Source organism: Pseudophryne corroboree, chromosome 3, assembly GCF_028390025.1.
Source record: "Pseudophryne corroboree isolate aPseCor3 chromosome 3, aPseCor3.hap2, whole genome shotgun sequence".
In the NCBI taxonomy this organism is placed as follows: Eukaryota; Metazoa; Chordata; class Amphibia; order Anura; family Myobatrachidae; genus Pseudophryne; species Pseudophryne corroboree.
The window spans coordinates 271997111-272020704 of NC_086446.1; the positions used below are offsets into that span (position 1 = coordinate 271997111).

At 47.4% G+C, this 23594-nt stretch overlaps 2 protein-coding genes across 6 annotated transcripts in view; both read left to right on the forward strand.

Moving 5' to 3' along the window:
* Positions 1–21370, forward strand: part of LOC135055261 (bactericidal permeability-increasing protein-like) — a 43921-nt gene extending 22551 nt beyond the window's left edge. Inside the window, exons 12-16 of one of the 3 annotated variants that reach the window (XM_063959096.1) lie at positions 2295–2362; positions 3161–3203; positions 5566–5626; positions 5711–5784; positions 19978–21370. In XM_063959096.1, the coding sequence (XP_063815166.1) occupies positions 2295–2362; positions 3161–3203; positions 5566–5626; positions 5711–5784; positions 19978–20040 (309 nt within the window). In that variant the 3' untranslated portion in view covers positions 20041–21370. Of the gene's footprint in view, positions 1–2294; positions 2365–3160; positions 3204–5565; positions 5627–5710; positions 5785–19977 lie in introns of those variants that run through there. The other 2 variants (XR_010243706.1, XM_063959097.1) reach the window with 2 other exon arrangements.
* LOC135055262 (cytochrome c oxidase subunit 4 isoform 2, mitochondrial) overlaps positions 1–23594 on the forward strand; it is a 178739-nt gene that overhangs the window by 105293 nt on the left and 49852 nt on the right. Inside the window, exon 1 of one of the 3 annotated variants that reach the window (XM_063959101.1) lies at positions 16402–16493. The exons of the other annotated variants lie outside the window; for them this stretch is intronic. The gene's annotated coding sequence lies outside the window, so the exon portion shown is untranslated. Of the gene's footprint in view, positions 1–16401; positions 16494–23594 lie in introns of those variants that run through there. 3 annotated transcript variants of the gene reach the window in all.

Below are 23594 nucleotides of genomic sequence, written 5' to 3' on the forward strand. Positions count from 1 at the left end.
ATGAAGCAGTGAAAAGTGTGGAGAAGTGAGCCTGTGGAGAAGTTGCCCATGGCAACCAATCAGCTGCTCCGTACAATTGTATAGTATGCAAATGATAAATGTTACTTCAATGCTGATTGGTCACCATGGGCAACTTCTCCACTGGCTCACTTCTCCACACTTTTCACAGCTTCATGAATAGACCCCTAGAAGAGAAGTCTATGTGCAGCAGTCCGTAAGGGAAGACTGTGCAGAGAAGACCAGTAGGGAAGTCTTCACAGAGGAGATAGTCTGTGTAAGGTATTCAGGAAGGGAGGCCTCAGCATCGGAAGTCAAGTCTGTATAGAGGAGACTAAAAGGACATTAGTGGACTTAGTGACATGAAGGAAAGCTTGCACAGAAATTATTTTAGTTGTTGTCTACACACAGGAGGCGTTAAGTTGGATAAGAGGTATAGGAAAGGAAGTCTTAGTGCCAGACGCATGTAGTAGAGGCAGGAAGGAAAGTCCATGAGACAGAGAGGGAAGGGAAGTCAATGCACCAGAGGCAGTAAGAGATGTCCATGCACAGGAGGCTGGAAGAGAAGTCTATGTTCAGGAGGCTGGGAGTGAAATCTATGTAGAGAAAGCAGGAAGTGGAGTTTGTGCAAGGTGTCAGTCTATTATATTTGGGAAGATGTATTAGATATGCAACATACTTTGGGGCCGATGCAGAGTTGGAAGTAAAATGGCGTACACTACTCACAAATAAGCATATACGGAGAAATAGGTTATTTTTGTACATATGTAGAGCTTACAGTAGCAATGGGGAAAATATACAGTACTGCTGTACTATAGTACAAAAGAGAAGCCTCATAATAGATGTGCAGGTCTGCATGGCCCACATTTGTGCGAACACACCCTCATATTGAGCTTTGCCAACGTGAGAAAGTCAATGCATCCAAATTGTGAATGACTTGGCACAGCCACAATTATGTGTGCTAATTTTCTGAGCATGTGCACTGCTAGCGTAACTAGGGCGGGGTGAGCAGGACGTGTGCTCTGGTGCTGTGGCAGGCCAAGCAGAGGGGGATGCCGCCAGCCAGGGTATCATACCTGCACCATCCACCCGCCTACCACCTTTGCACTGCATAGCACCGCCCACCCACAATGGCAATGCTGAGCAAGGCGCATAGTGCTTGGTGGCGTGATTTGGTCGCAGCTCTCACTTTGTTAGAGTTGCTGACTGGCGTGTGTCTGCAATGCCAGCGTCACGCTTTCTGAGCCTAATCCTGCTGTAATGTCTTCTGGCGTCTGCTGCTTGTCCTCACCGTCCTCCAGCTCCTGGCTCTAGGATTGTGAGAGTGGCTGGCAGGACACAGAGACATAGAAGGGAAGGGGGGGGGGGGGGGGCAGAGAGACATAAAATTAATGGAGGGGGATGGTGAGAGACGCAGGGAGAAGATGATGGTGTGGCTGAGAGATGCAGGGAGGAGATGATGGGGTGGCTGAGAGATGCAGGGAGGAGATAGTATGGCTGAGAGGCAAAGCAGGGAGGAGATGATAATGTGGCTGAGAGATGCAGGGAGGAGATGATGGTGTCTCTGAGAGACGCAAGGAGGGGATGGTGTGGCTGAGAGACAAAAGGGGGAGATGGTGTGGTTGAGAGACACAGAGGGGAGATGGTGTGGCTGAGAGATGCAAGGGGGGGACGGTGTGGCTGAGAGATGCAAGGGAACAATGATGTGGCTGAGAGACACAGGTAGGAGATGGTCTGGCTAAGAGACACAGGGAGGAGCTGGTGTGGCTGAGAGACACATGGGGCAGGAAGTGACACAGGGGGCACAAGTCTGGTTGACCCGCTGTTGTATCATGATAAACTTGGTAACATTCAAACACAAACAGGCACCTTCCGGACGATGTGATATCATACATGAATAGTGAATACTAACTGAAGATGCCATTTTCCCAGGGAGGATACATTTTTTCAAAGGTTCCCCATTGTGAGAAAACATCATATAAGGATGGTGCACATGAAATGGAAAAGAATGTCCCCGGAGTGACTAGAAACGGTTGGCCCTATTTTCAGTGACCATGCCCCTTCTGGTATGCGACCACACCCATTTTTTCGGTAGTTTTTTTTTTATTGGGGGGGGGGGGGGGGGGGGGTTTGGCGCACCAAATACCCCAGCTATGCCTCTGCACAAGATACTCTCCACAATTTGGGTATATAACTCTGCATCAGCCCCATTGTGTTCATGGGAGAGGGCAGAACTGTCTGTCTATACAGCTTGTTAAGTGGAATGTACATCATGTGAGCCTATCTTTGTTGCACAGGACGCACTGACGGAGGTTAATGTAGTACTGGCTGAAGAGACACTGGGAGCAACATTGTCTGTAAAAAAGTGAGTGTGTTATTACTCGTCCTTCCATTATAACCATCATCAAAATTCTACTCCCTGACTCTCCACTGCATATATTGATAAAAAATAGTTTTTATGTTTGATTTCCGAGATGCCACCAAGATAGACTAAATTTTATTTTGCCAGTTCAGTTTGCAAATCAAATTAATATCAACCTATATTTATTTACCTGCACAGTCCAGCTGTACCTATATCAACAGATGTGTGTTATCTACTATGGTGGCCTAGCAGCCAGCCAGTCCTTGCTAAAGAAGGGCTGGTTGGTTCCTAGGCTAAAGAAGCATCTGACTGTGAGTTATGCTTTAAATTTTCACCTTCAACCTGCTAGGTAGCAGCGGATTACAAAAGTGGCTGCTCTGTAAATAAAGTCTTGAAAGCCTAATATTGAGTAGATCACAGGTTCTCAAACTCGGTCCTCAGGACCCCACACAGTGCATGTTTTGCAGGTCTCCTCACAGAATCACAATTGAAATAATGAGCTTCACATGTGGACCTTTAAAAATGTGTCAGTGAGTAATTAATATACCTGTGCACCTGCTGGGTTACTTGCAAAACATGCACTGTGTGGGGTCCTGAGGACCGAGTTTGAGAACCTCTTCAGTAGATTATGCAGCCAAAACCATCCCCTATGCAGCCTTATGTGTGTATTTTGAGTTGTGCATATCTTAAACACTATAGAACTGTTACCTTTCAATGCCATATTCCCATTTCTCATGCACTTAGTGTTATACACCTGAAGTTTCTTGTTGGTTGACTCTTTCATATGTTGTGTTGTCGCAGTTTCTCACTTGGCTTGGTTCACTCTGATGTGGGACCAGTGAAGGTGAGTCAGTCTCTTATTACCCATTTCACATCGCCATTTGTTCCCATCATTTAAAAAAAAAAAAAAAGGGGACGTATATGCGGCAATTAAACTATTTGTGATCGCAATGTGTGACTGCACACAACACAAATTATGACGGAAGAGCAACTTCACTCATTTTACTAAGCACCCCCAGGAAATACGAAATAAAATGTGACATGTTGTAGGCTCGATGTGCCGAGATTACAAGCATTCCTACTCGATTTTGACACCATAATTTCAGTGTTGCATATAATTGAATTTGCCCTTGGGGATCGGGGATCCCACCCCCTCCCTTCAAAGCTACCAAGTTATGCACCTTCGCAAACACACCAGTGTAAAAAACTGGAAGTAAACTACAGACATTAATAAAGTTCTTAGAAGACTCGGCTCAGAATCTCCACCTACTGGCCAAGTGTTACATTGCAACAGCTGTATCTTGTCTTTTAATTTGTACTTTGTATGCATAAAATTTAAATTTTTATGCTGTACAAGCATACCAAAAAGGTATATGCTTTTGTTAATATTAACATCTATAGGTATCCCTGACTTGTGCTTGCTTATGCGTGGAGAGGTATAATGGGGAAGTACAGGGGTGTGAAAGCATGTACAGAATACAATGCAGTACAGTGCAAAATAATTAGATGTAGTGATCAGAGTGATGACAGCCATTCACTGGAGAGTTGGCGAAGGACTGCAGGAGGGGTAGGTTTTGTTTTTTTTATTGGTTCCCGTGAATGGGTGGTTAGGGGCCCCAGTGCATTGCTTTGCCCAGCGCCTACAATGCGGTCAAGATGGCCTTGAGAAGACTCCCATCTGGGGAACTAGACAGGATGGTGGGTGACCTATTCTTCTGATGCCTGGGAGTCTCACTGACATTCCGGGAGAGAGAAAGTCCTCAGTTTATGCCCAGCTCTTAATGCCATTATTTGTCTATCAAGACCTTGGGGTCTATCCATGAAGCAGTGAAATGTGTTTAGAAGTGAGCCAGTCGAGAAGGTGCCCATGGCAACCAATCAGCAGTGATGTAACATTTATAATTTGCATACTATAAAATTATACAGAGCAGCTGGTTGGTTGCCATGGGCAACTTATCCACTGGCTCACTTCTCCACACTTTTCACTGTTTCATGAATAGACCCCCTTGAATTGAGTACAGCAAAAAAAAAAAAAAAAGATCAGTTGAAACCCAATGATGGCTGCTTTTGGTATGATGGGCCAGAAGTAGACAGGGCGCTTGAGAAGCACAAATAGCTTTTTATGGCCAGATTTGTGGGTCTGCATCTTTTCGTATTATGGAAATGTGCACTTTCTGTACTTGGCCCACGGTACATAAGACCACCCAGTTTCACCTCTCCGTGTGTAAGCAAGCTTCAGATGCATACCTTCCAACTTTCCTGATTGCAATGGCACAGTCCCGCTATTCGGATACTGCCCCGCTGTCCCAGCAGCGGGCCACAGTGTCCAGTGGGTGAGGTGGGAAGTTTAGAGAGCCTGTGATCACCACTGCTCTGCTTTGCAAAGCAACCGGTGATCACTGATTAGATGCTGTGGGAATGTGCCGGGAGCGCTGCGCATGTCTCCTAAATGACAAAAAGGGGGTCATGCCGCGAGGCCCTGCCCCCTCCCGAAGTCCTGTCCCCATCTCCCAAGGTCCCGCCCCCTATACAGTAGCAGACAGGTCCCGTTTTCCCATCTTCAGAAGTTTGCAGAAGTTTGGAGGTATGCAGATGTGAGCAGATCTGCATATGCATATCTGTGTGCAACCTGTCTTGTGGGCATTCAAAGAGCCTAATTGTGCATTTTAGGTCAACCACCTCCAGCTCAACATCAGCCCCAAAGTGTCCCAGGAAACTGGTTTCAAATATTGGAAACTATAGTATGTGTGTGTAGCTGATGGGTGTACAATATGGGCCTAATTCAGAGATGTATGTACACCTGATGTGTACGTTCATCTCTGATGTCTTTAGATCTGTCCAGAAGCCACTGTGAGGATGTGCAGATCTGGGGCTGCAAAGTCAATCGCAGTGCCCCTAACGCCGCAGCAGGATTGGTGATGCTGGCATTTGGAGGCGACGACAAGCACCGTGATTTCACCGGTGACCACGCAGATGACCATGCAGATGGTCCAATGCTGCGACCAGTATCGGATCACAGAAGCCTGCAATAGGCATCTTTTAACTACAGACGCCTCCTGTGGAGTTTGTATATTTTCGCACCGTCGCTGTGCACAATTAGGTTCCACCTCTGAATCAGCCCCTGTGTCATCTGTTTTCAGCTACTGGTATTAAGCAAAAATCATTTAGCCTTACACGTTTTCCTTTGTCTTCGTTTATTTTACAAGGTGGATTCCATGCAGAAAACTCTGAGTTTCGGCCTAAAGATCGTACTTCCAGTCCTGAATGGTATTATTCTAATAATTACACAAAAGAGGATCGCTGTGATGTATGGGCAATGACCTCTACTGCCTCTTGTTAATCTGTTCACAGAGCGATTGAAGACACTGTTCCACTTGCCAACCAATCTTCTCCGTCTCCAGGATCCTGTGGTGCGAGTGCTGAAGGTGACGATATTTCATGTTTTGTACTTTTTGTATATGTAGATGTTCCTAAGATAGGGTTCACTTGTGCCTGATTCTGAATCAGACACAGACGCATATACAGGAGTCAGAGGCGGAAGTTCATACCAGGAGTTATATAAAACAGAAGAACTTGTTACTTTGTTATAAAGTAACAGCAAAGGAGCGCTGATAATTTTCAGGATACTTAAAATGAGGTTTAATTATATATAAAGATTGTAAGATAGCAATACATTCATTAAAAAAGCATATATAAACAATAGTCTGGGACTCCAATACAGCTGCGGACGCTGTCTGAGACCGTGTTTAAGATTTATTGGATATATTGTTACAAACTGAATCATCCTATCCAAATGGACACAAAACCAGTTATATACTGACTGTAGTTATTTATATCTACAAACGGCAACTGCTTCTATTCAAATATTGCTACTGCCTATATGACAGGTTGTTTATATATGCTTTTTTAGTGACTGTATTGTTATCTTATGTGGTGAGAGGGCTTGTGTCTCATCACAATTGCCCACATTCTAGTGGGATCAGCTCCCTCCAAGGAAGAAAACAAGGCCTGTACATCCTGCACCTGTAGTGGAAGTTTATAATTCCAGACTTTATGAATGGCACAGCTGCAGCTGGAGAAACAGAGGTCCAGGTTTTCCAGCTCACCCAGAGACAGCAGGAAGTCAAGTGCAGGAGAGGGGTTTAAAAATCCCATTTACCCACAATGCATTGCGCTGGTGCCTGTTAGAGGCCAGTGAGCAGGGCTCAGTTTATAGCGCCGGGGACTGTGGACATTGGCCGTGCCAGGAGAGCATGGCATGTGTAGCTGCAAGCCACTGCAGCAGAATGACGTTTGAGCACGGAAAGTGCTAGGACCTTTTATATTTGTCTGTTTATTTTCTCTATGTACATGTGTGACCAGGCCCAAGCCTCTGTATGCTGTGCTACAGTGTTTGATTACAGTAAAGACACTGTAGTTGTAACCGGAAAACCTGCCTACGAGTCCGTATTTACAGTACCTGTGTTACACTTACAATCTTTATATGTAATTAAACTTCATTTTAAGTATCCTGAAATTATCAGCGCTCTTTTGCTGTTACTTTATAATAAAGTAACAAGTTTTTCTGTCCTATGTATCTAAATTGACCTCCAGATGGTCGAATAGGAGCAGCTACTCTGTTTTAATTATTAGTGGCTATATTTTGAGATCTGTTAAAGGTGCGCCTGATTCTGTCAATTCTCTACGAATAGACAGTTAGATTGTCTTATACCAGGAGTTGATGGTGCACCCCCCCCCTGCTCGCATTCACTACCAACACCCAAATCCCACAGCACTCAGACTCCCCCTCCCCCTAACCCACATTTACTACTACCATACACAACAGCATCACCCACACACACCTATACCCACATTTACTACTACCATGCATAACAGCATCACCCAGGCACACCTATACCCACATTTACTACTACCATACACAACAGCATCACCCAGGCACACCTATATCCACATTTACTACTACCATACACAACAGCATCACCCAGGCACACCTATACCCACATTTACTACTACCATACTCAACAGCATCACCCAGGCACACCTATATCCACATTTACTACTACCATACACAACAGCATCACCCAGGCACACCTATACCCACATTTACTACTACCACACACAACAGCATCACCCAGGCACACCTATATCCACATTTACTACTACCACACACAACAGCATCACCCAGGCACACCTATACCCACATTTACTACTACCATACACAACAGCATCACCCAGGCACACCTATATCCACATTTACTACTACCATACACAACAGCATCACCCAGGCACACCTATACCCACATTTACTACTACCATACACAACAGCATCACCCAGGCACACCTATACCCACATTTACTACTACCATACACAACAGCATCACCCAGGCACACCTATATCCACATTTACTACTACCATACACAACAGCATCACCCAGGCACACCTATACCCACATTTACTACTACCAGACACAACAGCATCACCCAGGCACACCTATATCCACATTTACTACTACCATACACAACAGCATCACCCAGGCACACCTATACCCACATTTACTACTAGCACCCGAGCAGCACCCAGACATACATCCTCTCCCCAACCCAAATTCACCGCCAGCACTCCAAGAGGCATACCTCCCAACTTTAGAGTTCTCCAAGGAGGGACACACGCGCGGCCGCTCCCGGAAAGGGGGCGTGGCTTCGCGGAGGACCCGCGATCACGAGCCGCGCCCCCATTCTCGTCACTGAGGGGGCATGCCCAGCGCTCTGTGAGCCGCTGGCATGCCCCCTCTCCTCTGACTCCAGTGAATACACCGCTGCTCTGCTAAGCAGGGCAGCGAGACACAGAGACTCCCAACTGCCCCCCCCCCCCCACCGCGGGACACTGCGGCCCGCGGGTGGGACAGCGGGACAGTCCCCAAAAAACTGGACTGTCCCGCGAAAATCGGGACAGTTGGGAGGTATGAAGAGGCGAAGCACCCAGACACACACTGTCCTCCCCCTGTTTTCACTTCCACCACTACTGCAGCACCCAGACAGAATCTCCTCTCCCACAATTAATTATCAAACACTACATGTTGCTGTTTAGTGTCTTCTGTTGCTGCTATTTGCTGATCCCACAGAAACAGCAAAGGCAGCAGCAGGTCCTGCATGCGTGAGGGATACTGATTGCTGCTTCCTTATACAACCGTCAGTTGCACCATAGAAACTTGCACCAGCTCTATGGCCATCTGACCGTGGACTCCTATGCCTGCAGCTGTGTGTCTGTAAACACAGACACTTGTATTGAGATACCCGTGACAGTACCATAATATGCCCACTGAATGGACTATGTTGCAAGTACTACTGGCCACCTCCCAGCTACCGTAACACTTCTGATATAGATTGCAACAGCATGTAACACATGCGTCGTAGGGGTTTTCTGAAATTTTGCATTGCATGCATCTTAGAATCAGCCCTGTAATGTGGGCAGAGGCATAACAATAGGAGTTACAAGGGGTGAGGTGTCCCTGGATCATCCCCACCTCCAGGGCCCTATCTTTCATCGAACACATCAAAAGATCAGAGCGGCAGTCTCTTCTACGCATTTGATGATCTGGTGTCTGCACTGGGACCAGGACCATGAGAACTCACAAGAGGCTCCCACTGTGCTCTGTTGAGAACAGAGATGATGACCTGGGAGGTGACAACTGCATCGCTGGTCCCTTACTCACACTTTGCTTTATGGTCCTGTGATGCACTGTTCTGTCTTTTAGCAATTTATAAATGACCTTAACAGTCTGAGGAAGAGATGGTATCACCCACCTTGCTCTCCCAGAGTGAACAGAATCTGGCCTACTCGTGCAGGTCAATGACAGCAGAAGTGAAGAACTACAGAATGAGAAACTTCAGGAAAGATCCAAATCTTTGCTTTTGTAAAGCTTTGCCATAGCGTATATCTAAATTAGCTATAAAGAAGGATATAAATGGGACAGATGGTGAAATGCCACCGCCGGAATACCGGCGCCACAAGCTTTTCTCCCTCTGTGGGTGTTATGGACACCCATAGAAGGACAATATAAAACTGTGGCATGCGCAAGAGCCACCGTGCCCGCAGCGAGCCTCCAAGGGGCTTTCTAGCACTCCCCCCACTGCCGGCATACTGGTGGCTGGTATCTCGCTGTCGGGAACATGACAGCCGTGTTCCCGGCCATCGGTAAAACATATATATTCCATATAAACATGTGTACAGAAAAGAATTCTGTGAATTCAGTTAGAGATGACTGTGGGTATGCACATGGACTAGGACACGCTAACAATCCACATGATGTTATGTTGTAATGTTGTACTGCTTTACACAGATCTAGTTATGGTAAGGATGGCCATCGACCATTGATGAATGGATTGCCATTGATGGCAGAGAGTACAGTAATCCCCCCCCCCCTCCCATGGTGCATAGCCCCTCCCTTCTTCCCTGATTGGCCCATTGCTCACCAAGCCTGGCCTTAAAATTTACTTTGAGCCACAGCAGTGATTATCACTGATGGCACAATTGAAGGAGACCATCGCTGATAGACATGTCGATGGCCATCCCCAAGTTATGGCTGTAACAGGCCCCAGAGCTATACAGTATAAAGGCAATAATTTAATTTCCTATACACTACACAATTAGAGAGAGAAGAGTATTGAAGTTTGTGTTTCTTTAAATTAATAGTTTGAATTTAGGTTATTTTGACACAATAGTGCTGAGTTTTACATATCCCAGTTGAGCCTCAGGCCAATTAGGAAATTGTCAGAACTCCTTTGATTGGACAACATTTCAGCATGAGATTCAGGGCCTGATTCTGAGTCAGAAACAATCATGCCCGTCCCTGTGTCTCTGGCTGCAGTAAAGTCTGCAACTGTATATTAAATAATGCCCAGGGGTTAAAGTCAGGGGGAACGGGGTGGAACTGATTTACACCACCTGTAATGGCAGGTGGAACTAGTTCCACCACCTCCTCCACGTCCCTGCATAGTAAGTCCAACAGAAAAGCCGGCCCACCACCCTTGTCAATAGATGATGCGGGCACCACTAGTGTCACTGATGAGCTGCAGCTACCTCCCCCTTCCTGAGGTCCTTGCGGCTCCATTGTCCTCTGCCTGCAGCCCGCCTCTCCTGGTACTCACACACGCTGTGTCTGTCAGAGGGCATTCATCCCCTCCTCAGGTCCCAGTGGCTTCCTTTTCTGGCACGGCATATGTGATGTCATGGGGGCTGGAGGGACACAGAGCATGAAACTGCTGGAGGGACACGGTCAGTGAGCCGCTAGAGTGACAGAGGCAGAGAGGTGTATAAGGCGCACTGCTTTGGGCATTATTTGCATAAGGGACACTACTACTGTGGGCATTATGTGTATAAGTGCACTACTGTGTGCATTATGTGTATAAGCAGCACTTCTGTGGGCATTATGTGCGTAAGTTGCACTACTGTGGGCATTATATGTAAGGGACACTTATTGTGGGCATTATGTGTAAGGAGCACTACTACTGTGGACATTGTATATGAGGGACACTACTGATTAATGTCATGTGAATACATGGCACTACTTTGTGTTGTAACGTAAATAAGGGGCATTACTATGTGGTGTAATATGAATATGAGACACTACATACAGTGTAATATTTGAATTGGGGGTACCATTGTGTGACCACATCCTTCCTTGTGAGACCACACCCATTTTTTTTTTTCAACCAGAAGTGTGCAAAAACCCTTGCCCTGGCTCCACCCAATGGGAGGGGGTGGTAAGTGGTGGGGAAATGAGTTCCACCACCTCTCCAGGACCACTTTAAGCCCTGCTAATGCTGCCACAAAGCCCTTTCCTGGTGTCCATCAGTGTGCCTGAATGTGCAAGGACTGAGATGCCACTGTCAGTGCCTATGGATGCTGAATTACCATCTGTTGCATCTTTACACACATCATCAGACGCACCATCAAACCTTGCACCAGTCCCTTTGTAGTGTGGCCAATATGAACGGCTGAGCAGAGGCGTATCTAGGGTTTTTGGAGCCCAGGGCAAGATCAATAATGGCGCCCCCCCCCCCCCCCCCCCCAAAAAAAAATAATAATAATAAAAATTATAAATAAATATAATGCTAATAATAAAAAAAAAATACAAACGGAAAGTATGTGCAGACGCCACTGGTGTCACTGTATATAAAGATGTCAGGGTGTGTATGTATAGATGTAGGTGCAGTGGTCGAAGTTGAATTTTTGAAGGCGGAATGAAAGAGTGCAGATAGCAATTCTGCGCGCGCTCCAGAAAAAAGGCGCGGTCACTCAAAAGGGGCGTGTCCTTCAGTGTAGTAGGACCCCTTATACTATCTAGTACTGGTGCCCCTTTCACATTATAGCACACGGTATGAGCCGAAATTCATATTACCCCACACGGTATGAGCCGAAATTCACATTATAGCACACAGTATGAGCCGAAATTCACATTACCCCACACGGTATGAGCCAAAATTCACATTATAGCACACAGTATGAGCCGAAATTCACATTACCCCACATGGTATGAGCCAAAATTCACATTATAGCACACGGTATGAGCCAAAATTCACATTACTCCACATGGTATGAGCCAAAATTCACATTACCCCACACGGTATGAGCCGAAATTCACATTATAGCACACGGTATGAGCCAAAATTCACATTACCCCACACGGTATGAGCCGAAATTCACAATATAGCACACGGTATGAGCCAAAATTCACGTTACAGCACATGATATGAGCCAAAATTCACATTATAGAGTGAGGGGATCCTACCCCCAGAATTAACAAGGCCTGTGGGGCACTATGGTGAGGGGAGCCCACCCCCTTAATAGACTCATTGCAGAGTTTAGCAGCGGAAGGGCTGCAGCGGATTCTCACCCCAAGCTGCGGCGCTTCTGCCACCTCCGACACTCCACATCTTCGGCACCACTCGGGATGCAGAGCACCGCACCGGGTATGCACCCTTTTCAGTGTGGTCTGCTGCGCTCCGAAGGGGTTCTTCTTTCCTGCTGCAGGATCCCGATGTGCGCCGTCCTCCCCGCTGTTACTGTCACGGTAAGCATTAGTATCGTTTACCGCAGAGGCCATTTACTGAGGCATATGTGTTAAACCTCGGGAACTGAGATGCCCTACTCACCATACAGCTGTGTGGCCGAGCCAGGCGGGGGGACAGCCAGCAGCAGCAGCATGCCGGATATCAGCAGCAGAGGGTGTGGGCTGTACATACTTGAGGCAGCTGGATATTCAACAGTGCTGAAAGCCTCTGGAGCCCGCACCCCCGGAGCTGCAGTACACCGGCAGAGGACACCCATCCCCCGAACCCTGCGTAGCCCAAAGCCGGAGATCGGCAGCATGTTGAACGCGGAAGCAGAAGCTGCTTATTGCCGGTCAACATGCTGCTGATCTCCGGCTTTGGGCTCCGCACCGCTCTGCACGTGCCTTACAGCCCCCACCCTCGGCTGCTGATATCCGGCATGCTGCCCCTGCTGCTGACTTTCCACCTGCCCGGCTCGCTCACCCAGCTGGATGGTGAGTGAGAAGGGCATCTCCATGCCCGTGGTTTAATACATATCCCTCTTCGGTAAATGGTCATTAGTACATCCCGCCCACACACACAGACTGCCCCTCCCCCTTACACACACACACACACACACACTGTAGATTACACACACACAGACTGGCCACCCCCAAACACCACACACACCCACTCAGACTACACACACATTCTCATGCTTTCCCCTCCCCCACACACACTGGACTGCAAAAATGTACACAACTCACACTGTCCCACACACACACAATTAACACACACGCACACTGTCCCACACACCAGTGGCGTGCGGTGAGGTCAGTGGCGTGCGGTGAGGCACTACAGCCATAATGTCTGCCGAATCCTGCCGATGACCCCTACCGCCACCGAGCCAATGCCCGCTACTGCCTCTGAGCCAATGCCCGCTGCCACCACCAATGGCTTACAAACTCGCCCACCATCAACTGACCCAGCCCTCCGCCACTAATTTGTATCTCAGTCCAATGCCTGCCTGCTCTTCATACTTGTGATATATTGTACATTTTTATAGAAAAAAATAATTAGTGTTCGGGACTGGGAAGGGAGTGGGAGGAGGACATGAATGCTATTTTGTTGTCCAGGGCTTCCATTAACTTAACGGAGAAGGGTCTGAATGGGTTAAAAAAATAAAATAAAAAAATGCGTGAGGTCCCCCCTCCTAAGTATAACCAGCCTCGGTCCTGGTTGTTTAAATACTGGGAAAAATTGGACAGGGGTTCCCCGTATTTATACAACCAGCATCGGGCTCTTAGTCCGGTCCTGGTTCCAAAAATACGAGGGACAAAAGATGTAGGGGTCCCCCGTATTTTTAAAACCAGCACCGGGCTCCAGTAGCCAGGGACATAATGCCACAGCCGGGGGACACATTTATGTAGGTCCCTGCGGCCGTGGCATTACCCCCCCAACTAGTCACCACTAGCCGGGGTTCCCTGGAGGAGTGGGGACCCCTTAAATCAAGGGGTCACCACCCCTCCAGGCACCCAAGGGCCAGGGGTGAAGCCCGAGGCTGTCCCCCCCATCCGTGGGCGGTGGATGGGAGGCTGATAGCCATGTGTGTAAAAAAAAGAATATTGTTTTTTGTTGTGGAACTACAAGGCACAGCAAGCCTCCCCGCTTGCTGGTACTTGGAGAACCTCAAGTACCAGCATGCGGGGAAATAACGGGCCCGCTGGTACCTGTAGTTCTACAACAGAAAAAATACCCAAATAAAAACACAACTCACACACCGTGACAGTAAAAATTTATTAAAACACACTTACACACTCACACATACTTACCTATATCCCACGCCGGTCACGTCCACTTGTCCAGTAGAATCCAATAGGGGTACCTGTAAAAATGAGAGACAGATTACTTACCTACATTCCACGCCGGTCACGTCCACTTGTCCAGTAGAATCCAATAGGGGCATCTGTAAAAATGAAAATTATACTTACAAACTTCAATCCACAGGAGGAGAGAGAGAGAGAGAGAGAGAGAGAGAGAGGGGAGGGGGAGAGAGAGAGACTAACCTGCTGCTGCTGGGGAGAGCCACACACACTGCAGGGCCACACCGGGAGGACGGAGCCGGCGGAGGAGGGGGAGAGCCGCACACCGCCGCTCCTGTCAGCGGGAGGACGGAGCCGGCGGAGGAAGGGGAGAGCCGCACAACACCGCTCCTGTCAGCAGCGGAGGAGGATGGGGGACGGGGCGCACACTGCAGACGCCACTCACCGCCGGGACCCGTCTCCTCCAGCGCCGCGTGCGGGTGATTGGACAAGCGGATCCAGCACTGGATCCGCTGTCCAATCACAGGTGCCTCGCTGACATGGGGGTGGTGTCCCTGTCAGTGGTGTCCCTGTCAAGTAACACACGCACACTGTCCCACACACACACAATTAACACACACGCATACTGTCCACACACACACACACACACACACAATTAACACACACGCACTGTCCTACACACACACAATTAACACACACTCACACTGTCCCACACACACAACACACATACACACAATTAACACACACGCGCACTGTCCCACACACATACAATTAACACACACACTCACACTGTCCCACACACACAAACACAATTAACACACACGCACACTGTCCCACACACACAATTAACACACACACAATTAACACACACTCGCACTGTCACACACAATTAACACACACGCACACTGTCCCACACACACACAATTAACACACACTCGCACTGTCCCACACACACAATTAACACACACGCACACTGTCACACACACACAATTAACACACACGCACACTGTCCCACACACTCACACTGTCCCACACACAATTAACACACACGCACACTGTCCCACACACACACACACACACACAATTAACACACACGCACACTGTCCCACACACTCACACTGTCCCACACACAATTAACACACACGCACACTGTCCCACACACACAATTAACACACACTCACACTGTCCCACACACACACACAATTAACACACACGCACACTGTCCCACACACACATACAATTAACACACACTCAAACTGTCCCACTCACACACACACACTGTCCCACACACACACAATTAACACACACACACTGTCCCGCACCCCCCTCCTCTCCCCTCTCCTCCCCTCTCCAGACAGGAAAATATAAACCCCGCTCGGCACTCACCTGCACTTCTGAGGCCGCGCACCCCCGTGGTCGCGATCGCGCAATGTACACTTTGCAGGGGGGGGGGGGGGGAGTAGGGGGAGGCTCCTGGCTGCCGCTGCCTGTCCAGTGTGACAGGCACAGCAGCCAGGGAGACAGGGAGAGCGCCGTGGCCCGCGGGTAACGCCGGCGGAATCCCTGTCCGATGGGGCGAGCGGGCCGTGCAGGTGCCGGTGGCGCCCCCCTCTGTTGGGGCTGCCACGGCGCCCAGGGCACATGCCCTGCTCGCCCCATGCTGGATACGCCTCTGCGGCTGAGGGTCTCTGTACTCTACCATTTTCACTGACACTGCAACACTCTCATAACATGCAACATTTCTGTGCATATTTATAGTTAGCCCCTGTTACCTTCCATTCACTTTCCAGGAACACCCCTGCTGCTCTTCCCTATGTGTTTTTTATCTTGTTATGTATGTATACTGTCTTAAAGCAGTGGCTATCGGAAACAAATTCCTTGTGTATTGTGCACTGATATACTTGGCAATAAAGTGATTCTGATTAACAAAATTGGTACACATGCGAGGTGCAACTCAGACTCATGTGCATACAAAAATAATGGCTCACCCATGTCCAACATTGGCACTGTGTCTGACAATCAGGCCCTTGATTGCAGTTAGTCCAGGCTTTTCTCTTTTTGGAATTTGTAGTCAATAGTGTTATATCAGATAAATAACTACATCTCCCAGAAGTCCATGCATAGGTCATGTGGAGCTCAATGAGCAGTAAAGGCTGGTCTCCTCAGAGACAGCTGTTGTCACTGGTTGCCAATGATATAAAAGCGAACCTGCCTGAGAGTAGAGCCTTATTTACATGGTTTAACATTACCAGTGGTTTGTTCTGTAGGGAGCCAGGAGGGTAAGTTTGTATTTTTATTTATTGTGCTAATTGTCATGTGTTTGAGAGTCCAAGGGTGGAATTCAAATGTTTGAAAAGTCAGTTGGGAGTCTGTTTTTTCCTATCTAATTTAGATAGGAAAAAACAGACTCCCAACTGACTTTTCAAACATTTGAATCCCCCCCCCCCCCCCCCCCCCCCCCCCCCCCCCCCCAAATGTGTGGTCTGACACACACTAGTATGGTGAGTAAATATGTGTTAATGATTTTGGGGATATTTATGATAAGTTATAATATAGGACCTGAAATGTCTGTGGTGTGTTAGAATAAAGATTCAAATATGATTTGTATTGCATTAGTTTAGCACTGATGTGATTTGTGGTTCTGTGTCCTGCCTTGTTGCACATACACAAGACTAAACAGCAGCACACAATTATAAATGTCTTTTTCTGGACACTAATAAAAGCAGCAACTGGAGCTGTGGCGAGACTTTAGTTAGGTATAGTATCATCCTGTGATGGTGGTCTAAGCATTCTCAAACGCTATCCTCAGGACCCCAAACTGCTCATGTTTTCTCAGTCACCCAGCAGGTGCACAGGGTGTAGTGATTAATAAGTTAATAACTGACACAGTTTAAAAGATCCACAGGTAGAGTTAATTATTTCACTTGCAATTTGGTGAGGAGACCTGGAAAACCTGAACTGTTGGGGGTCCTAGGGAACGAGTCTGAAAACCTGAGGTCTAGGGAAAAGCTGGGCATATTGTTGCTTTATAAGGCTTTCAAAGCAGTTGGACACCAGAGTTGTTGGTGGTGAAATGACAGTACATTGTGTCTGGCACCTGGAGAAATCTGATTGCTGGCTTCTCTTTAGAGAAATGTTACAAAAATCTTTCAATGATGATGCAGAAAAAAGGGTTTATCTTCATACATCTCCCCCTAATATAGTGCAGTATAATGGCATTTACTCTGAAATACCTGTGCTTATGGAATGTTCATTGTTGGGATATCCCTGGTGCTGAAAAAGATGATCTAAAACATATTTATATTTGCTTCAATCAACAAAACAGTTTATTATGAGAAATTGTTGGCGCAAGCAGGGGAGCCCTAAATCTTAAAAAAAAAAAAAAAAAATCCTCACACTGCTAAGTGTGTGTGTGTATATATAGAAGTGCTAACAAATGTGCTGTGTGTGTGGTTATGGTTTCTGTTCATCTTTATTCTAAACCAAAGAACAAGCCTGGACTGGCCCAGTTGTAGCAGCAACAAGACCCAAAGGGCCCCACAGACATGCCGATCCGCCACCGAGCTGCCCGACGGCGGATACGTCTGACTGGCGACCCGGCGGGGGGGGGGGGGGGGGAAGTGAAGTTTCTTCACTCCACGCGGCTCCATTGAAGTGCAGGCAAATATGGATGAGATCGTCCATATTGGCCTGCATGCACAGCCGACGGGGGACCAGCGATGAACGAGCGCGGGGCCGCGCATCGGTTATCGCTGGAGCCTCCACACTGAAAGATATGAACGAGTTCTCGTTCATATATGAACGAGATCGTTCATATCTTTCAAACAAATCTGCACGTGTGTAGGGCCTATTAGTGTGCGGACTGATTGTTATGTAGAACAGCTGTTGTACAGGAATTCAGGGAGGCTGTTTTACTTGTATACTAGTGACCAGCTTGTCAAAATGATGTGACATAACCATAATGTCAGCGCTGGTGGCTGTGCATGCCCAAATGGAGCAACACTTGAAGTGCTCCGTCGAGTGGGTGCTGGCGTGCAAACTTGAATCCCCCCCCCATAGAGGTGTAAGGCGCAGCTGTAACCTTCTATAATAAGGGATGTTTCAATGGTGTTTGTGTGGTTTTTTTTTACCCATGTACAGTAAACAAGACTTCTTTTTAATAACCTCTTGCTGGACAACGATGTACACGTCTGAGGAGATGTTATATTGGAGATAAACACTGCTGCATTCGATTCAATTTCCACCTCTGGAGTATAGACACGCCTAAACATACACATTAAAATGATTGCAGCTGCTGAGGAGCTCGGAGATGGAGATGGTCCTATTAACTACTGCTGATGGCTGTCTGCCTGAGCTAATCACCTGTAATTCTTCCCTTTTATTGTCCCTATAGTGGTTATTTATCAAAACTTGGCAGGAGCTAAAATTGTGAGCGCCAACCAGTCAGCTCCTAACTGTCACTTTTCAGACACAACCTGTAATATGCAAATTTGAAGCAAATTGTTTAATACTTTATGGTCTATTCATGAAGCAATCAAAATTGTGGAGAAGTTGCGCATGACAACCAATCTGCATTGAAGTAACATTTATAATTTGCATACTATACAATAGTACGGAGCAGCTGGCTGGTTGCCATGGGCAACTTCTCCATACCCTCCAACATGACCCGTTCCATTGGGTACGAAATGCCCTGTTCCTGGACTTCTTTGCCCGTTACAGAGGTGGGGCTAAAGCACAGTCCAAAATTCAATAAGGGGAGCCATGCACAGGTGCTTGCCGAGTGTGACCCACCTCAGGCCCGTTTACAGTGATATCTCCAGATCTCCAAGCGCCGCTTGTCCATTCAGTGTGAACAGGAAACGGTTTGCATCGACCCGGCAACCCGTTCACACCGCGATCAGGGCTGAAACTATTTTCAACCCTGGTCACTACCAGGGTTGAAATACCATGTTGCTAGACCCGGAATATTTCCCCAGGTCCTTTCAGACCGCACGGTAACACTGGTTATGTGTGCTTATGTGCAATAACCAGTGTTAGAACCTGGTGGTTTTGGATTGACTGGCTCTTCATAAAACACTGCATCCTGGCAAAGAGTAAGAATTGAATACCCCTTTCAGACCACCAGGTTCTAACACTGGTTATTGCGCTCTGTGATTCCTCTAAATCGGACCCATGGGTGTGTGAAAGGATTGCTGCTGTCGGTACATGCAATACTGGGTGCCCAGGCTGGAGATGTAAGGTGACTAAGGCACCTGACTGGCCAACTGCTACAACAATCTAATCTGGCATTTTACTAGCAGTCTGCAGCCATATAACAAGTTAATCCTCTTCTGCCAGCACTTTAATGAAAATGGGAGGAATAAAAATCATGTAGTTGTGCAGCATGTCACACATGACTGCTCCAACTTATCAAAATGCTGACTACTAATGCCAGATGTTCTCAAACGCGGTCCTCAGGGCACCCCAACGGTCCAGGGTTTTTTTTTATACATTCATGGCACAGATAGCTAAATCTAACTGTGGCGCTAATTAAGTCACCTGTAGCTAAGCATTGGTATACTTAAAGACCGTTGGGGTGCCTTGAGAACACAGAGTTATGCAGTCCAGCATTTTTGCCATCATATGGCACCACATACACTCATGACACTACACTCAGTAGGTCACTGTTTAATACAATCAAGTCAATTGCTAAATGGCTCTGTCCCTGTTTACATATTCTAACAGCAACTGTATCCTGACCTGTACATTATCTTTTTCCTTTAGGGATATTTAGTAATTATAACAGATCTACAGGTGTCTCCACCTTCCCCAAGATTTGAAGAATGACTCGTGCTTTATAACCAGACCACAAGACTGAACATCCTATACTTACTAAATCTAAATGTATTTAAGAAATTGAAATACTGGGTAAACAATACTAATGATATTGCTGAAAGGTTCCTTTTCCATACCCCACTATGCCTCAGTAACAGTCTACCCACCCTTAGCATTGAATCTGAACCCTGCACTCTCTGCCATGGAGAGCTAGTAACTAGGGCAGGTGCGGTAAGCTAGCCACACTGGTCACAACTGATACAGTGGACTCTGGAGAGAGGCTTGCAGACTGACTTGCTAGTGAATAATATCGAATCAGGTAATGAGTAGGTTAGTTATGCTAGCATGCTGCACATCTCTATTTGCAATAATTATATTGGACAATATCTGTAAAGCTGCTAATCAAGGGACCTGTACAGGAAATAGAAAATCCTCTGCACATCAGGGTCAGCTGTATTATAAGTGGCCCTACACATTTGGCGATGTTACGCCAAGGTGCCCGACGGCTGACACGGCCGGTGAGGGGGGGAGTGAAGTTTCTTCACTCCCCCCGTCACCCAGCTCATAGTACTGCATGCTAATATGGACGAGATTGTCCATATTGGCCTGCATAAGCGACGGCACCAACGATGAATGAGTGCGGGGCAGCGCATCGTTCATCGTTGGTGCCTACACACTAAACGATGGGAACGAATTCTTGTTCAGTGTTATCTTCCAGTGTGTAGGGCCCATTAGTGACTGTGCCCATGCACAGAATAAAATTATTTGATACAGAAGAAAATCTTCTGTGTTCCTTAAACATGAGGAGATTTATCCAGTTCTGACACTGTAACTGTTATTTAAGGGTCTATTCATGAAGCAGTGTAAAGTGTGGAGAAAAGAGCCAGCGGAGAAGTTGCCCATAGCAACCAATCAGCTGCTCTGTATTTTATAGTATGCAAATGATAAATGTTACTTCAATGCTGATTGGTTGCCATGGGCAACTTCTCTACTAGGTCACTTCACTCTTTTCACTGCTTCATGAACATACCCGCCACTGTCTTCCCAGGGCTGTACATGTCTGTGCCACCCACTGTATGTACTGTACCCTACAAGGCTTATATTGCCACAGTCTTGCCCCTGTAGTGCCAAATTGAGATGTGTGGTAGAATCCAAAACAAACTAGCAGATTTTTTTTTGAGATTTATAAACTTTACCAGATTGGTCATGGCTGTCTCAGTTGAACATTATGGCAGCAGTGTGATTAAACACTAAAGCGAAATTTCCCAACTCATTTCTGTTACTATTTTTGCTTTGTATTGTACCTATACCAAAACAAATCAATAAAAAAACATGTTGAAAATGGAGAGCATTACGTGTGTTGCTGTCATTGGGTGGTAGACTGGGGTACGTCTGTCTTCACCTCATTTGTACTGCACTCTCCTTCACCCCCATGTTTTTAATATAAACAAGAGTATTACATATACTCAGGTGGCTTGGTGGGGTAAGGGAGCACCCACTAAACATCTCCCTCTGGTGCTGATGGGTCAATGACCTCTGGTGGTCCATATGAAAAGCATGTAGTGGTGATTCGAAGATTTACAGGAATCCAGAGTAAGCATTTCCTTGTGGGAGTCCACTGGAGAGAAATGCCATGTGCCTGTATGGGTATTCAGAAGTGACATCAGGGAGAATGTTCCTCTGAGAATTGGCTACCAACTCAAAGGAGGTGCCACTAGCCCTTGGATCAAGAATCCTGGAAGTTTGGATGGGACTTTTAAGTTTGAAGCTGAGAAGAGGTTGAAATCCCCCCCCCCCCCCTTTTCTCAGGCAGTGAGAGGGGATACGGGGAAGAGACCAACCTGCCTACATCCCGCTATTCTGGCAACAACACCCCCAGATATAGGATACACGGAAGCAAGGGTCTTGGATGAATAATCTGGTCACAGCTTCATTTTGTTTAACTCCTCAACAAACATTACAGGGCACCAAAATAAGCAGTGAGCAAGGCAAACTTGCGTTATCCACCTGGATTTACCTCTATCATATTAGTTCTGTATACGAAGGGCAGGAATGTCTCAAATGTAGTAGAACATCTACCTTTTTTTATGTGGGTGTTAACTGCTCTTTAAAATAGACACTATGGGGTATATGCAATAGCGGGCGAATCGCGGCATTAGATCCGCCTCTGTGTGATTCGCCCGCTATCGCCAGCTGCAGCCCTGTCGCCGGGACCCTGGTTTCACTATATTCAATGTAAAACAGATTCGCCCCTCCCGCAGGCGGATTCCGGCCAATCGGCGAGCAGTGGGCGTGCTGAATTCGCCTTCCTGCCCAATTGCTGGAACGGTAAAATCTGTGAAAAAAATGGCGTGGGGTCCCCCCTCCAAAGCATAACCAGCCTCGGGCTCATTGAGCTGGTCCTGGTTCTAAAAATCCGGGGAAAAAATTGACAGGGGATCCCCCGTATTTTTAAAACCAGCACCGGGCTCTGCGCCTGATGCTGGTGCCAAAAATACGGGGGACAAAACGAGTAGGGGTCCCCCGTATTTTTAACACCAGCATCGGGCTCCACTAGCTGGACAGATAATGCCACAGCCGGGGGTCACTTTTATGCCGTGCCCTGCGGCCGTGGCATTAAATATCCAACTAGTCACCCCTGGCCGGGGTACCCTGGGGGAGTGGGGACCCCTTCAATCAAGGGGTCCCCCCCCCCAGCCACCCAAGGGCCAGGGGTGAAGCCCGAGGCTGTCCCCCCCCATCCAATGGGCTGCGGATGGGGGGGCTGATAGCCTTTGTGTAAAAAAAAAAGATATTGTTTTTTCCATTAGTACTACAAGTCCCAGCAAGCCTCCCCCGCAAGCTGGTACTTGGAGAACCACAAGTACCAGCATGCGGGAGAAAAACGGGCCCGCTGGTACCTGTAGTACTACTGGGAAAAAAATACCCAAATAAAAACAGGACACACACACCTTGATAGTAAAACTTTATTTCATACACCGACACACACATACTTACCTGTGTTGACACGCCGACTGCAACGATCTCCGACGATCCGAGGGTACCTGTCAAAAAATTATACTCACCTTCCAGCGTCCGTCCAGAGGTCCAGGTCCAGGGGTATATCCACGTACTTTGTAAAATAAAAAAACGATCACGGTCCACCGGACTAGAAAGGAGTGTAATGTTTTCACATTACACTCCTTTCTCCCGAATGTCGGGACGTCACGTGACTCCCTGTCACTGACGTCCCTTCAGCCAATCAGGAAGCGCTACTGCCGTGGCGCTCAGCTGATTGGCTGGACGCCGTCTGTACACTGACAGCGCCTCGCACAGCTCCCTCCATTACTTTCAATGGTGGGAACTTAGCGGCTAGCGGTGGGGTCACCCGCCGGTCAGCCGCTGACCGGCGGGTGACCTCACCGCTAGCCGCTAAGTTCCCACCATTGAATATAATGGAGGGAGCTGTGCGATGCGCTGTCACAGCGATCAGCCAATCAGGTGAGTGCAACGAAGTTGCGCTTCCTGATTGGCTTAGAGACCTGTCAGTGACAACTGTCACTGACAGATCTTAATCGTGGAAAGGT